The sequence below is a fragment of the Polypterus senegalus genome, chromosome 6 (assembly GCF_016835505.1).
Source record: "Polypterus senegalus isolate Bchr_013 chromosome 6, ASM1683550v1, whole genome shotgun sequence".
NCBI lineage: Eukaryota > Metazoa > Chordata > Cladistia > Polypteriformes > Polypteridae > Polypterus > Polypterus senegalus.
This window is the reverse complement of record NC_053159.1, coordinates 9,423,620-9,440,890: the sequence shown is the minus strand read 5'-3', so window position 1 is coordinate 9,440,890 and position 17,271 is coordinate 9,423,620. Positions and strand designations below refer to the sequence as shown.

Sequence of the window (17,271 nt, the reverse complement as noted above, 5' to 3'; positions counted from 1 at the left end):
TCGGGTCTAATGCCCACGTGAGACGTGTCTGTTGTAAAAAAGAAACACGTGACCAGTATTAAAAGTTGGGGATTCCGTCCCCGTATACTGTAGTTTGCTTTCGTATTTCAAAGTTATGGTCAGTTTTGCAAGGCATACAACAGACAGAACAGTAGCGGCAACACAGACAATTTATGCTGTGGGAATGGAAATGGGGAAACAGTGCGCTGAGGGTTGTGGGCTGGTGACGTCATCACTGGTGAACCGGAGGAGCGCGGAAGCGACCCGGACTTCTGGCGAAGGGATTGGAGATGAATTTAAGGGTCTGTTTTCTCGTCTTTCCTGTCAAAATAAAGAGAGATTGGTTAGTGCATTGTCGCAGTCCCCTGTCTTGCGGTTTCACGTTGCTCATAGGATCCGTAAGCTGCTCCCTAATCGCTCGTGTGTGACACGATACAGTTGCCTGAGGAACGTTTGGCACTAATGCTGTTGCCACTTTTACAATCCGAGCAATCACTGGGTCTAATGCGTACGTGAGATGTGTCTATACAGTTGCCCGAGTGACGCTCAGGACTAACACTTTCAGCACTGTTTTTACAGCCTGAGTGGCGCCCGGGTCTAACAACAAGGAGGTTAAGTAGAGCTGCTACAGCGTCGACTGTGGTTTTTTGCAGCATGTCTCAAAACTCGCAAAATAATTTCCATTTAATTACTGATGAGAAACCTGCAAATAGGCAGATCAGCAAATCGTAAACCAGCGAATCACAAGGGACCAACGTGCATGTTGTTGAATCTATGAGATGTATGCATGTAATCCCTTTGATCTGCAGTCGTATTAAGAAGTAAGTGCAATCTCTTCCAGCTACATGGTGTTACATAACAAAACATAATTAACAATCATTTACTCTTAAGAAACTGGATTGGAACAAGAACTGCAGCCACTACATCCCTACAGTGCTGAGCCTGCCTACCCCTGTTTCAGACCACCTTTATGCAGTATCTGCCTTTGTTTGTTATACAGTACCTTGGCTATTATCAAAGTGCATTATCTGTCTGTCTGTCTATCATGCCATTTGGTATGGGACTCATGAAAGCCGTGTTGATGTCTCTGACGAGCCATCTGTTGGAATGACAAATGCAACACATTTAATTACTCCGTACGTTTGTGATGCGTCTCTGACAGAGTCAGAGAGAGAATGACAAAGACCTAGCAACAGGACAGACACACAGACTCTTATTCTTTTATCAAAGTGGATTCGTGTTAGTAATTCAATTATTATTGTTATGCTGGTGCAGACACACGTTAAAGCAATTCAAATCAAGTGAATTCCCAGAAGTTGAAAAAGGAGGAATTCAGTTTAAGGGTGGCAAGAACACCTTCTGCTTGGTGGACCACAGAACTTTTTTCAAAAAATCACAAACGCCCCAGCTGCTGTATGTTATAATCAGCTTGGAAAAATACAAGTCGACATTTTAAAAGGCCGTCTAAATTTATGTGCCACACACAAGACATGTTGATTATTGGTCAGCCTGTCGGTCAGTTTATAGATTATTTAATGCCTTTTCACATTTCGTGGTAGATGTTCATCTATCTATCTATCTATCTATCTATCTATCTATCTATCTATCTATCTATCTATCTATCTACCTACAGTGGTGTGAAAAACTATTTGCCCCCTTCCTGATTTCTTATTCTTTTGCATGTTTGTCACACAAAATGTTTCTGATCATCAAACACATTTAACCATTAGTCAAATATAACACAAGTAAACACAAAATGCAGTTTTTAAATGATGGTTTTTATTATTTAGGGAGAAAAAAAATCCAAACCTACATGGCCCTGTGTGAAAAAGTAATTGCCCCCTGAACCTAATAACTGGTTGGGCCCCCCTTAGCACCAATAACTGCAATCAAGCGTTTGCGATAACTTGCAATGAGTCTTTTACAGCGCTCTGGAGGAATTTTGGCCCACTCACCTTTGCAGAATTGTTGTAATTCAGCTTTATTTGAGGGTTTTCTAGCATGAACCGCCTTTTTAAGGTCATGCCATAGCATCTCAATTGGATTCAGGTCAGGACTTTGACTAGGCCACTCCAAAGTCTTCATTTTGTTTTTCTTCAGCCATTCAGAGGTGGATTTGCTGGTGTGTTTTGGGTCATTGTCCTGTTGCAGCACCCAAGATCGCTTCAGCTTGAGTTGACGAACAGATGGCCGGACATTCTCCTTCAGGATTTTTTGGTAGACAGTAGAATTCATGGTTCCATCTATCACAGCAAGCCTTCCAGGTCCTGAAGCAGCAAAACAACCCCAGACCATCACACTACCACCACCATATTTTACTGTTGGTATGATGTATCTATTTCTGAAATGCTGTGTTCCTTTTACGCCAGATGTAACGGGACATTTGCCTTCCAAAAAGTTCAACTTTTGTCTTATCAGTCCACAAGGTATTTTCCCAAAAGTCTTGGCAATCATTGAGATGTTTCTTAGCAAAATTGAGACGAGCCCTAATGTTCTTTTTGCTTAACAGTGGTTTGCATCTTGGAAATTTGCCATGCAGGCCGTTTTTGCCCAGTCTCTTTCTTATGGTGGAGTCGTGAACACTGACCTTAATTGAGGCAAGTGAGGCCTGCAGTTCTTTAGACGTTGTCCTGGGGTCTTTTGTGACCTCTCGGATGAGTCGTCTCTGTGCTCTTGGGGTAATTTTGGTTGGCCGGCCACTCCTGGGAAGGTTCACCACTGTTCCATGTTTTTGCCATTTGTGGATAATGGCTCTCACTGTGGTTCGCTGGAGTCCCAAAGCTTTAGAAATGGCTTTATAACCTTTACCAGACTGATAGATCTCAATTACTTCTGTTCTCATTTATTCCTGAATTTCTTTGGATCTTGGCATGATGTCTAGCTTTTGAGGTGCTTTTGGTCTACTTCTCTGTGTCAGGCAGCTCCTATTGAAGTGATTTCTTGATTGAAACAGGTGTGGCAGTAATCAGGAAATTGAACTCAGGTGTGATACACCACAGTTAGGTGATTTTTTAACAAGGGGGCAATTACTTTTTCACACAGGGCCATGTAGGTTTGGATTTTTTTTTCTCCCTAAATAATAAAAACCATCATTTAAAAACTGCATTTTGTGTTTACTTGTGTTATATGAGACTAATGGTTAAATGTGTTTGATGATCAGAAACATTTTGTGTGACAAACATGCAAAAGAATAAGAAATCAGGAAGGGGGCAAATAGATACAGTGGTGTGAAAAACTATCTATCTATCTATCTATCTATCTATCTATCTATCTATCTATCTATCTATCTATCTATCTATCTATCTATCTATCTATCTATCTATCTATCTATCTATCTATCTATCTATCTATCTATCTATCTATCTATCTATCTATCTATCTATCATACAGTGCCTTTCACCTCCATCTGTCTATTATTTGGTTCCTTTCAAATTTATCCATGATCCTTTAACACTATTATTGTACATAATGCATTTCTAAACTATTTATTTATCTATCATTCTATTATATAGTGTATTTCAAATCTCTCTGTTACATATTGCCTCTCAAATCTATCCATCTGTCATGTTACAACTTTCATGTGTGTCTCTATTGATCATACAGTGTACTCTTTTACATTTTTAGATCATTTTGTTACGTAGTGCCTTTCCTATAGCTGTTCCTCTATTATATAGTGCCTTTCATGTCTATCGATCTAAAATTGTTCTTTCATTGTATAGGATTTCGGCAGCTCGCGCACTGTGACTTCAAGATGCGACTATGTGGAAAACCTAAAGAGGAGGGGCTGTAATAAAGCCTTCATTGAGAGTCCCAAGAGTAGCATGAAAGTCCTGAAGAACACCCCTCTGAGCATTAAGGGGTCTGGCTTTACCCAGTATGATGTCATCCAGATAGCACCTCAGAGACTCTCCCTGGATCTGCGACCTGGTAAGTGGTCTGCTTGTAACCCCCTTCCTCGTTCCCCTCTCTTTCTTTCAGATAGTTAAGTGTATTATTTTTTCTTCTTAAATCTGCAAGTGTTGTGCTGCCTTACACCCATCCTTGCAAAGATGCTTTCTGTTCTGTTGCTCCACAACTTGAAAACTGGACGAGTGTGGTCCTGATTTAACATGTAAGAGTGATAGCACAAAAATAATGCCAATTTGATCTAGATGTGCTGTCAAGTTCTTCCGTTTTTTCCTACATGGAGGATGTTTAAGCCTACTGCGTGATCAAAGTGTTTAAAGTTATGGAGGGTCATTAATCCAGCGGGTCCTAACTGCTACTTTAAAGTAAATTCTAAAACAAGAACACTGGGACACAATTGGAAACTTGTTAAGGCCACACGTCCCACAGAAAACCACAGACACATTGGATAAAAGGCCAAGTAGTGTGGTGGAGAGCAGCACTTTAGGGACATTAAAATCTTGATCTGATGTTATTTTGGTGTTTCTAGGAGAATCGGTTGAGCTGAATGACCTATTCTTGTCAGAACATTGTAGAATTCTAACATTGTAGTGGAGGCAGTATGGTGGATATGCTGTTTGTCTCACAGATACGGACTCATGGATGTCTGGAATTTGCATGTTCTCCTGTTGTCTGCATGGGGTTTTACTCCACTTAAAAGAGAAACAATTCAGGTGTTTCCCAATGGCCAGGTTACGTTGTCCACCATGGCCTGGTCATTCTGGTCACCTGATTGACCCTGTCCCAAACTTGCTTACTATGTCTCTCACCACTTCACCACTTAATAGCTAATGTGTGCTGAGTATGTCGGCGTGAAAATGGCTGCTGTCTCACCATCCAGGTGAGTGCTGCACATTGGTGGTGGCTGAAGTGCTTATATATTAATAATATATATTATTACATATATATGTATATTAATGTGTGTGTGTGTATATATCCATCCATTTTGTACATATACGTATATACAGGTATATACATATGTATATATTTACAATGGAACCTCGGTTTGAGAGTAACTTGGTTTACAAGTTTTTTGCAAGACGAGCTAAAATTATTAATAAATTTTGACTTGATAAACGAGCGACGTCTTGCAATACGAGTAGTATGGATACACTTTGTCTGCTGAGTGTCATGTGATCACAACTGAGCTGATGGTTCTTCTTGTGTGTGTCTCCCTCTGTGCATGTGTGTCTCGTTCGCATGTGTGTGTCTCGTGCTTGCTCGCGTGTGTGTGTGTGTCTCGTGCTCGCTCGCGTGTGTTTGTGTGTGTGTCTCGCGCTCGCTCGCGTGTGTGTGTGTCTCGCGCTCGCTCGCGTGTGTGTGTGTCTCGCGCTCGCTCGCGTGTGTGTCTGTGTCTGTCTGTGTCTCATGCTCGCTTGTGCTTGTGTGTGTGTGTGTCTCACTCGCGTGTGTATCTCTGCTACAGCGCTGGGAGACTGCGATTGCTTTGGGACGCTCTTCCGCGTGTCGTCCCGTTGGGTGGAATCCCACAAGAGTTTAGAAACTCACTCACACCAGCCATGATTCTTTTCAAAGGTTAAGTGCAGGTTAATTTGTTTTATGTATTTTTACTTTAATTTTGTATTAATCATTTTTATATGAATAGTTTTGGGATGTGGAACGAATCATCTGAGTTTCCATTATTTCTTATGGGGACGTTCACTTTGATATACGAGTGCTTTGGACTGTGAGCACGTTACCAGAACGAATTATGCTTGCAAACCGAGGTTCCACTGTATATGTATGTATATATCCATCCATTATCCAACCCGCTATATCCTAAGTACAGGGCCACGGGGGTCTGCTGGAGCCAATCCCAGCCAACATAGGGCGCAAGGCAGGAAACAAACCGCGGGCAGAGCGCCAGCCCACCACAGGGCGCGCACACGCACAGTATGTGTATATATAATATATAGATAGATAGAGATTTATTTATTTACTTTGTTGGCCTAGCTCTCTTTCTCAAGGGTGAAGGTTGATTTGATTCGAACCTAGTTTTGTAAAATTTGACTTGCTTGTATAGAATGTTATTTGATTTTAATAAATTCAATAAAATAGTAAATAAATAAATAGATGTAAGGGAGTCTTCTTGCCCAGTGGGGGCTGGGTGGTCTCTTGGCCTCGGAACCCCTGCAGATTTTGTTTTTTTTTTCCAGCCCTCTGGAGTTTTTGTTTTTTTCTGTCCTCTTGGCCATTGGCCCGTACTTTATTCTTTGTTACTTAGTATTGCTTAATGTTATTTTTTTCTTATTTGATTTTTTCCTAAACTTGTAAAACACTTTGAGCTACATCATTTGTCTGAAAATGTGCTATAGAAATAAATGTTGCTTATGCTCCGTGTTTAACTCCATTGTAAATTAGTTGTTAAAAATTTAATGTCATCTACCAGCACATGGAATTGCATTCTATTGTCACTATTATTTTTGAATATGACTCATTGTTGCAAAACTAATGAACAAAAATGTAATAACTGATTCTTGGATGAAGTAAATTAAAAAATGTGAAATGCTTCAACTTTGATATCGGTTAACTTAGTCACCGAACGCACCTGAATGTTACGCCATGCATACGTCGTCTAACTTGGTAACTTCATGCAGGTGCTGTAACATCATTTGGGGTGCAAGTCAGACAGGTGGAGGATTATCCCGTGGATCTCTATTACCTCATGGATCTCTCCCTCTCAATGAAAGACGACTTGGACACAATCCGCAACCTGGGAACCAAACTGGCGGAAGAAATGAAGAAGCTTACCAGTAATTTCCGCCTTGGCTTTGGCTCTTTCGTCGATAAAAACCTCTCACCTTTCTCTTACACTGCGCCCAAATATCAGAACAACCCATGTTATGGGTAAGTGCCATTTAAAATCCCCTCTTTGCTAATTCAGAGATTTGTTTTCTTGTTGATTTCCTGAAGTTGAAATTATTTTTGCCTTAATGTTCAATGTGGTGCAGTCCTCAATGGAAGATTATCTGCACCGAAATGAAATGCAGTCCAAGTGTGTTAAGTACTGTGCAAGGGGGACATTTAATGTCAGTGTGGGTTTGCTGTGTCTTAATTTAAAAAATGTATCAACCAAACAATCGATTGCTTTTCAGTCTGACATGCAATTTTCATGTCAGTTTAAAAAGCAATACAAAAGCAAAATGCATTTTAAGTCATGCCCGTAGATCACGTGTCATCACTAAAAGCAAAGCAGACGTATTGCATTTTGCTTAGCGGCAGCTCCTTGTGTATTGCATTTTGATTTACGACTATACTTTAATTGTGATAAAACTCAAAGTAATCAAATGACCAATTGGTGTCAAAAGATGGGGCAAGAAGACTCAATACTTGGGTGCAGCCGTAGAAGGCATGCCCAGCTCTGTAATTTTAACAGACATATCTATAAATATATATATATATACTCGGGTCACAAACGTCTCGGACCACGTACAAATCGGGTTTACGACCAAAAAGTTTGCCAAACTTTTGCATCTGTTCACAACCACACATTCAGGTGACGAACAAGCCAGTTTCCCTTCCGGTTCGTACACGCTGATTATTTCCGCACGTGTTCAGTCTTTCCCTGTGCAGCAAGTGAGTGAGCGAGAGAGAGAGCGAGACAGACCCGCACCCTGGGGGCAACCATGACACTTGTCAGGGGCCCAAGCTAGATAGGGGCCCCGCCCTTTTTCGAGTTTTTTTAAATTTTTTTATACGCAGATATTTGAAACACGAAAGGGGCCCAAACTCTGTCAGCTGCCTGGGGCCCAGAATTTCCTAGGTGCGGGCCTGAGAGAGAGAGCGAGAGAGAGTGAGTGTGCGAGCGAGAGACAGTGAGTGAGTGCGCGAGCGAGAGAGCGAGAGTGAGTGCGCGAGCGAGAGAGCGAGTGAGTCTTGGAGAGTGAGTGAGTGAGTGAGTGAGCGAGAGAGTGAGTGAGCGAGAGAGAGAGTGAGCGAGAGAGAGAGTGCACGAGAGAGAGCGAGCACCAGAAGGCAGTCAAAGAATGCACCGGGCTTGTTAGGTTAGTTTTCTCTGTTCAAGGTTTTCTCCTTGTTATTCAGTGTTTTTACATTTAGTTTACTATTACACTGTGCATTCTATGGTATAATTAACTATTGTTGTGCTTAAAAATCTTAAAAAAAAATATAGAATGAATTACGGTCGTGACCCGAGGTTCCACTGTATATAAAATCCAATGTCTGTCTGTCCACCTTTCACGAGAGGACTACTTAACGGATTTAGATTGAGTTTTTTTTCTGTAATTTGCTTGAACATTCCAGTTGATTTTGCGACTTCTCTCATCGTGCTAAAAATCATAGTTTGCTTGCAGGAGTGTTCGCGCCAAACAGAGACCAAGTCGGTCTACCTCTGCGTGTTGGAGTTTAGCTTCCCTCAGCTTAGCTAGTGATACCTTTTTGTTTATTGATTTTTAAAGTTTGTCCTGTTCCACTATTATGCAGGCAGAGCTGCGCGGGACGGCTATATATACGAGGTGTGGCAGAAAAGTAATGAGACTGATTTTTTATTTACCAAAGTTTTTATTTTTTTCAAACATACCGATGGAGACGTTGTTCCCACTGTTGGTAGCAGCGCTGGAAGTCTTCAACCGGTATGGTCTTCAGCATGTCCGTTACACTCTTTTGGATGTTTTCTAAAGTCCCAAAATGACGTCCTTTGAGGACATTTTTCAGTTTAGGAAAAAGAAAAAGTCACACGGACTGAGGTCAGGTGAATAAGGGGGCTGGGGAACCACAGGAATGCCTTTTGAGGTCAAAAATTCTGTTATGGAGAGGGCAGTGTGACATGGGGCGTTGTCATGATGGAGCATCCATTTGTCTGCAATGTCTGGTCTCACGCGAATGACCCTTTTTCTGAGCCTTTCAAGGACGTCTTTATAAAAATTCTCCAAGCTTAACACAAAATTTAATGGCACAACGTTGCTCCAAATTCCGCTGTTCCATTTTGTGTGACGCACAACCAAAAACACAACCTCGCTAATAGCAGTCACAAAAATCACGTAGTTAACGGAAGGAGTTGAAACTCGCACTGAGCTATGGGAGGGTACTGATACATGTGCTCTATCAAGGACAACAGCGCAGCGTTGCCAGATCGCTTGCAGTGTTGCCAGTCTCATTACTTTTCTGCCACACCTTATATATATATATATATATATATATCTCAGTAACGCCGCATTACACAATAACGTGCAGTAAATCCACTTGACTTGAGCAATCCTAGTTTTCATCCTCTTTCTCTGTACGTTTTATCACTCGTTTGCTCAGAGGTTGATGCGCTTTCTACTTCCTGAGCAGCTCTTCTTCTCTGCACCCTAGTGGCCCGCTTCTTTTCTTCTTCTGTCGGCATCTTTTCGCGTTAAAACAGATTAAGTCAGTGTTTGTGTTGCAATTACTTAGTACATTTTCTTTAATTTTTCAGTTAAGATGGCACTTAAGTATTCAAATTGCCTCAAGAATGATTTAACATAAGAGGTAGGGGAAGTGACGTCAAAGGTTGTAGGGATGAGAACGGCGCCCATATGCATGTGCCACACTGCCACCCTGCTGGCCGCTGCCAAAAGTTGATTCTACAATAAAATAAAAATAAAAAGAGGAATAACCTTGGAGGTCAATTGTCATCCCAATAGTGGATAGTAGACATCACGTAGTATATGTGTACCAAATTTCAGGTCAATAAGTCAAAGTTTGCGAGCTACAGGTGATTTAAAATCCTGGACAGACAAATGGCCAGCCACGGTAGCGTATTAAATATAAAGATATATAAAATCGTAAGTAAGCAATAAGTATCATAGTTCACTTGCGTCACTGATTTATTTGCACAAATCTGAGAGAAAGGCTGCGGGCCGAGTGGAGGGGGAAGCAGGACTGCAGGAGTGGGGAGCCGGGCGGAGCAGAGGTTAAACAAATGAAAGAGAAGCAGGTAGGAAGATGAGAGAGAGAGAGAGAGAGAGAGAGAGACACACACAGACAGACAGACAGACAGACAGCCGGTGCAGGTGCTAGAAAGAGTGAACCTGGAGGCGAGCTGCTCCATGGAGCGGGTGGGCTGTCAGGGAGGATCGCTCCAGCTGAGCTACTTAGGGAGATCTAGTGACCAGGTGGTACAGGTGGCTCGCCACAGAAGTCCAGGAAGGTAGTGTGAGTCAGCGAGGCTGGGATTGGGGTCATGGACTTTGGGGACCTGAGCCTTGGGTCTGGATTCAGGATCCTTGTCACAGTCATGGAACATCATGGTGGTGCCTGTCTCCCTGGCTGCAATGTCCAGTCAGGATAAGCTGAGGAGACACCTGGGCTCATGTTTCCTGCTGAGTTTTAACCTTGTTTTAATGGCTTTATTTATTCGGTTTTTAACCTCCACTAACACTTGGATATTTTGCAGCGCACTTTGGATTTGTTTGGTGTTTAATAAAAGCACTGAGTACTGGCTCATCTTCCCCTTGCTTTACGTGGTGTCCTCATTCGCTCGGCTCATCCCTTCGAAACGTTCTTGGTGGTGGTGGGTTCAAGAGGCTCCCGGTGGGACCTGGTAGCCTGGTGCTGACCTGCACTGTCACAGTATTTCACTGCACAGTAACCAATCTGTGACCACTTCCATAATCAAGATCAGCACCACAGAATACCTTTTCATGTTTAGGCCCAAAACCATCTTGTTCATAAGTGGTCCGTGAGCGACAGGATCTAATTAACTTCATCTTCTTTTCTATCTGCTCCCAGGTATAAACTTTTTCCTCAATGCGTCTCCTCTTTTGGTTTCCGTCACCTCCTCTCCCTGACAGACAAGGTGGATCGGTTCAATGAGGAAGTCCAGAAACAAATGGTGTCCCGGAACCGAGATGCTCCAGAAGGGGGGTTTGATGCAATCTTGCAGGCAGCTGTTTGTAAGGTGAGTGGCTCATTGGACTTTATGACAATATAGAATAACCCTAAAGAACCCAGGGGATGATCCTCTTGTGAGTGACGCCTCCTTCTGGAAGTCCAGCTGATTTTTTTTTTTTCTCATGGGAATGGAAGGGGTCGGGCTAAGAATCCTTGCTGGTCAGATTCCCAGCACTATGAGGATAGAAGGAGAAAATAGGGTTAATGTCAGCGCCCTCTCGTGATATGGTGGGTCATTACATACCTTAATGGAGCCTTTGAGGAAAGCCACAGATGCACATGTGTTACAGTATATGGATATATGTGTTTATTGTGTGTTTTATTATATACTAACTGTCGCCCACCGTAGCATTCGGCGGTGTAAGAAAAACAGTGAGACAGGAATTCAGAAATCAAGAAGAAATAAATACTTCTTGAAAGACGGAGTTGTGAATGAATAGGTGTTTTGGTTGACAGATAATGAGTCGAAAGATCTAACCCTAGAAAAAGCCACGTACAACTGACTGTGGCTGAAGACTGGTTGTTGTAGATTAACGCAAATCTTTCCAAAACTTTTGTCCTTGGGACTTGTTGATAGTCTTGGAGAAGGCGAGTCTGAGTGGGAATTGTGTTTGTGGGAGATTGGTGTTGGAAGGAAGGAGAGAGATTCTGGGAATGAAGATTGTTTCAGAATTTTAGATAGCAATCGGTTTGCACTCAATATTTGTATGGATTTGGGTAACAACGAGTCTTGCTCCGTTGCAAAGACATTTTGATGGCATAATATTTTGGAGGAGCATAACTACGGCTTCCACCTTTAGATGAAGGATATGGGGAGCCATATCATTTGGTGTGAGGGTGTGTAAAAACTCCTGTGGGTGTGTGTGTTGATCATTAGGATCATCACTGACTACTGTATCTACACTCTTGAAGGTCACTTTTTCGCCCTGTATAAGATCAAGAACTTTGTTGTTAATATGTAGAGAATCGTCGTTTGTGACGCTCAGTATTGCTCTTGGAGCAAGTTCTTGGGGAGTCACAGTCGAGAAATTAATATCATCGTAAAATTGAGCAACTGGGCCTTGTTGTTGTGGTAAACATTGAGAAGGTAGTTCTGCCGTGTCTCTAGTTTTACCTTCCCAAACTTGAAGAAGCCATTGAACAAATTGAGTGTCATGTTCGAGAGCTCTCATATTTTTTGTGAGTTTTAGGGCTTTCATTTCGTTCCACAGCTTGTGTTTGTTGATGGAAGAGGCAATGGTGAGGGCTTGAGAACCGCCGAAGATAACAGGCAGCATTTGGCGGAAATTAGGGATACTGTCGTTCATTTTATAACAAAGGCTTAGGAAACAACTGTCGCAGTATAACGAAAATAGGTAGGAGTGAAACAAATAGCAAGGAGCGAAACCAATGCCAATGGTCGACACAGTGCATTCCTGTAGCAGGCTACGGAAAAGACTCTCAGGCGCACACATGGCTGAAGTGAAAGGTCACGTGGTCAGGCTAGATATAGGGCGGTGACGTGACACCAATGGGGTCATGAGAGAGGAGCGGGGAACGCGGTAGTCTGAAGAAGGAATAGAAATCGAGAAAAGCGGTGTGGGGGTGTATGGAAGGCCTCAGGCAGTGTGGAGAAGGGTTTGGAAGAGCAGGAATAGGAATTGAGAAATGCCGTGTCGGCTGTGTGTTGGCGGGTCCGCTTTTGAAGAGGAAGCAGGACGAACCAGAAGAGAAATGTATATAAGAGATACAGTGGTGCTTGAAAGTGTGTGAACCCTTTAGAACTTTCTATATTTCTGCATAAATATGACCTAAAACATCATCAGATTTTCACTCAAGTCCTAAAAGTAGATAAAGAGAAACCAGTTAAACAAATGAGACAAAAATATTATACTTGGTCATTTATTTATTAAGGAAAATGATTGAAAATTACATATTTGTGAGTGGCAAAAGTATGTGAACCTTTGCTTTCAGTATCTGCTGTGACCCCTCAATAACTACAACTAAACGTTTCTGGTAACTTTTGCTCATTCCTGCACACCAGTTTGGAGGAATTTTCTCCCATTCCTCCGTACAGAACAGCTTCAACTCTGGGATGTTGCTGGGTTTCCTCACATGAACTGCTCACTTCAGGTCCTTCCACAACATTTCGATTGGATTAAGGTCAGGACTTTGACTTGGCCATTCCAAACATTAACTTTATTCTTCTTTAACCATTCTTTGGTAGAACGACTTGTGTGCTTAGGGTCGTTGTCTTGCTGCATGACCCACCTTCTCTTGAGATTCAGTTCATGGACAGATGTCCTGACATTTTCCTTTAGAATTCTCTGATATAATTCAGAATTCATTGTTCCATCAATGAAGGCAAGCCGTCCTGGCCCAGATGCAGCAAAACAGGCCCAAACCATGATACTACCACCACCATGTTTCACAGATGGGATGAGGTTCTTATGCTGGAATGCAGTGTTTTCCTTTCTCCAAACATAACACTTTTCATTTAAACCAAAAAGTTCTATTTTGGTCTCATCTGTCCACAAAACATTCTTCCAATAGCCTTCTGGTTTGTCCACGTGATCTTCAGCAAACTGCAGACGAGCAGCAATGTTTTTATTTGGAGAGCAGTGGCTTTCTCCTTGCCATCCTGCCATACACACCATTGTTGTTCAGTGTTCTCCTGATGGTGGACTCATGAACATGAACATTAGCCAATGTGAGAGAGGCCTTCAGTTGCTTAGACGTTACCCTGGTGTCCTTTGTGACCTCGCCAACTATTACAGCCTTGCTCTTGGAGTGATCTTTGTTGGTCAACCACTCCTGGGAGGGTAACAATGGTCTTGAATTTCCTCCATTTGTACACAATCTGTCTGACTGTGGATTGGTGGAGTCCAAACTCTTTAGAGATGGTTTTGTAACCTTTTCCAGCCTGATGAGCATCAACAACTCTTTTTGTGAGGTCCTCAGAAATCTCCTTTGTTCGTGCCATGATACACAAACATGTGTTGTGAAGAGCAGACTTTGATAGATTCCTGTTCTTTAAATAACACAGGATGCCCACTCACACCTGATTGGCATCCCATTGATTGAAAACACCGACTCAATTTCACCTTCAAACTAACTGATCATCCTTGAGGTTCACATACTTTGCTACTCACAAATATGTAATAGTCGATCATTTTCCTCAATAAATAAATGACCAAGTATAATATTGTTGTCTCATTTGTTTAACTGGCTCTCTTTATCTACTTTTAGGACTTCAGTGAAAATCTGATGATGATTTAGGTCATATTTATGCAGAAATATAGGAAATTTTAAAGGGTTGACAAACTTTCAAGCACAACTGTATATATAATATGACAGAGAGAGGAAAGAACGTATGGTTTTCATTTGAACATTTCCAAATGTTTTATAACTTCTCGTGATGTCTTCAAAGTTCACCTATTGGATAGATTTACACATTTTGGGCAACCCTAAGCATGATTTGATCATATTTAGGATGGCGTCTGTGTATGTGTGTCTGTTCGTCAGGATATGAGTGTATGAATGTTTGATGAAATGATTTTTATTTAGATATGTTTGAAGCTTGTCAAAGTTACTATTCACTTTTGTAAGATACTTGAAGCCTGCTGACTTCTAGCCAGATTGCTGCAGTACTCTTAGCTTTAAGTAATGTAGATATATGTGAATATGTGTAACGTACTGTATATTAAGAGAGAAAGCATTGTGACAGGGCCAAATGTTTGTCATCATAACTCAATATGGAGTCACTCAATCTGTTTAAAACTTGTCACAGTTATTTTCATTGTAAAATGCTTGCAGCTTCTTTAGCCTGTCGACTTTGAGCTAGGTTTCGCCAAAACAAGAGAGTATTATTATTTTTTTTTTCCTCCGTCAGGATGTGATTCTTTCATTTCATTCCACATAATAAAATATTGGCTGTAATTTAAATTCTGTGCTGGACACGTCAGGTTTTTGCTCTGCGGTGTGAAATGCATGCTGGATGGTAATTGCCAGGGAAGAAAGCAGCCCCCCTGGCAAGGTTCAAAGTATTGAAGTGAAGTAATTGTAGCCTCCTTATCATCATGTCTAGGAGTAATCTGTGATTTGAGGTGGTCAGCAGAGCCACTTGTTTTGTTATGGTGTTCTGCCACCATGCTAGTGCTGCAGTTGTTTTTTTCACGCAGAGGCTGTCATTAAAGAGAACAGATATCATTAAAAGCTCGGAACCAACCATTAAATGGCACTCGTCTGATTGTCGTAATTGCAGGATTTGTGGCACTCCTTGCATTGAAATGCACAGCAGATACTTAACAATTCTGAGAAGAAGGAGCTTTGGAGTGTCGAAGCTGTAGCTTTGTAATATATATGTGAAGGTAGTGACTGCTTTGGCCTAAAGTCGCCCAGAAACTCGAGTAAATTACTGTTGGGTGTCGTGGTGTTCTCTGTAGCTGTCCACTGTGAGGTCTTGTCCTGCCTCTGGTCTGATCAAATGTGGGGGAAAAGAGGAAAGTTGGAAGTGGAAGGACACTTGTGCTGAAATATGAGGTAGATTTGCCGTTTATGGTAAATGGTAAATGGCCTGTATTTGATATAGCCTAACTCATTAGAAGCTAGTGTTGCACAATTTAAAACGGTATTTTCAGTTCCGGAAGTAAAGTCAGCTTTCCTCACGATCTCCCCAATCGACACTCACTACTGGAATATTGGAAACATGTCCATTTTGTAGAATACGTAAAATGAAATTACATGATCGGAAACCTCACGTTGGAATATCCTGCCATTTGCTTCAGTGCGATCGAGACTTTATTGGGACCCCCTTCCTCTTACTGCTTTAACTCTTTTAGGGCGGATGTCGACTTTTGTCAACAGGAGAGGTTGAGGGTGATCACCAATGGTAAATGGTGAGCAGACCCGCTGTTACGTGTTAGTTTGACTCTCTGCGCTAGAAGGGAAGTTAGCTTCGTTGAGTTGTCTTGAGATTCCGTACACTTGTATGAGTAGCGATGAGCAAACAACGGAAAAAATGGCATCGACATCTAGCGAGACATTGAAGCGAATGCAAAACAAAGCAAAAAACTCCATGCACGGCGTTTTGCATATTATCTCTGAATTGGAATCCGACTTGTTGGACTCTGATTTTGAGGCGAGTGATCTGGAGATCAAAATGATTGAAAACGAAAGTGAGGTGCCGGCATCAGCTGATCACGTGTAGCCGACCCGCCTACAGCAACGTTCACCTGAGAGGACCGCCACTTGACACGATGTACAAACCAGATTGCACTGCACTGAAACCATGACCTCTGCTGCCACCCCTGCCTCGTGAAGTCATTCCTGCCAACCGTTATACTGCCCGTGAGCGGCTCAAGCCACAGCTCACAGTGCCAGGTGTTTTATGTTGATTTTTGTGTGAAAATACTGTACTGTATGCTTTTATTGAAAACTGAATGTTTTGGAAAAAAAATCAGCCCTCAAATAATTAAGTCAATCAAGAATTCATGGGTGACCCCTTGTCCCCCTTGTTGCTTCGAGGTGACCAGGACTTCATGGCTAATAATAGGGAAGCGGTGCAATGTGCGGACCAGGAAGGCAAGCAATTATGTGACGCACCAAGGAGGCCGAAATAAGGAGTGGTGGGGATGTTTGAGAGATATCCATTATTTATTTTGAACGCATTTGGATTTGTGTCCACGTGTAGCGACTCTTCAGGCAAAAGCAACCGTCATTGGGTCGGCTCCTTGTTAAAGTCACAAAAAAAGAAAAAGATTCCAGTGAGCCAACAGATAGCAGGGATTCCGTTAGTCAGAGTGAAAGTCGTCCTCCACAATAACCCTCCTCTCTCTCGTCTCCCTCACACCAGCCATGATTCTTTTCAAAGGTAAAGTGCAGATTAATTTGTTTCATGTATTTTTACTTTATATCTTGTATTAATCATATTTATATAAATATTTGAGGGTTGTGAAACGAATTATCTGAGTTTCCATTATTTCTTATGGGGAAGTTTGCTTTGCTATTCGAGTGCTTTGGATTACAAGCACGTTTCTGAAACAAATTATGCTCGCAAACCGAGGTTCCACTGTATAGTATAAAAAACTAGCAGACCTGACGCGCTTCGCTGCACGTTTAACCGGCTAGTTTCGGCAGCGGATCGTGGTTTTTCCAATCTAGACGTCCTGTCTTTTTCAGATTCTTTTAACCGCCTGGTTTCGGCAGCCAATCGTCGTTTTCCCAGTCTAGAAATCCTGTCGTCTTTAGATTCGTTTAACCGCCTGATTTTGGCAGAGAATCGTTTTTCTTCTAACGTAGAAGTCATTTCTTGTTGAGATTCGTTTAATCACCTGGTTTTGGCAGCCAAACGCTTTTTTTCCAACTTAGAAGACCTCTCTTCAGATCCGTTTAATGGCCCTGTTGATTGCATGTCTTCCAAGGTACTTTCAATACCCATTTCTTGCACGGAGTCTTCTCCCCTTTTTATGA

At 42.0% G+C, this 17,271-nt stretch overlaps 1 protein-coding gene across 1 annotated transcript in view; it reads left to right on the top strand.

Annotated features, from left to right (window-relative positions):
• The window catches only part of itgb5 (integrin, beta 5), a 164,435-nt gene that overhangs the window by 9,747 nt on the left and 137,417 nt on the right, over nucleotides 1-17,271 (top strand). The window contains exons 3-5 of the mRNA XM_039755360.1: nucleotides 3,720-3,927; nucleotides 6,543-6,792; nucleotides 10,660-10,828. Coding sequence (XP_039611294.1) covers nucleotides 3,720-3,927; nucleotides 6,543-6,792; nucleotides 10,660-10,828 — 627 coding nt within the window. The remainder of the gene's footprint in view (nucleotides 1-3,719; nucleotides 3,928-6,542; nucleotides 6,793-10,659; nucleotides 10,829-17,271) is intronic.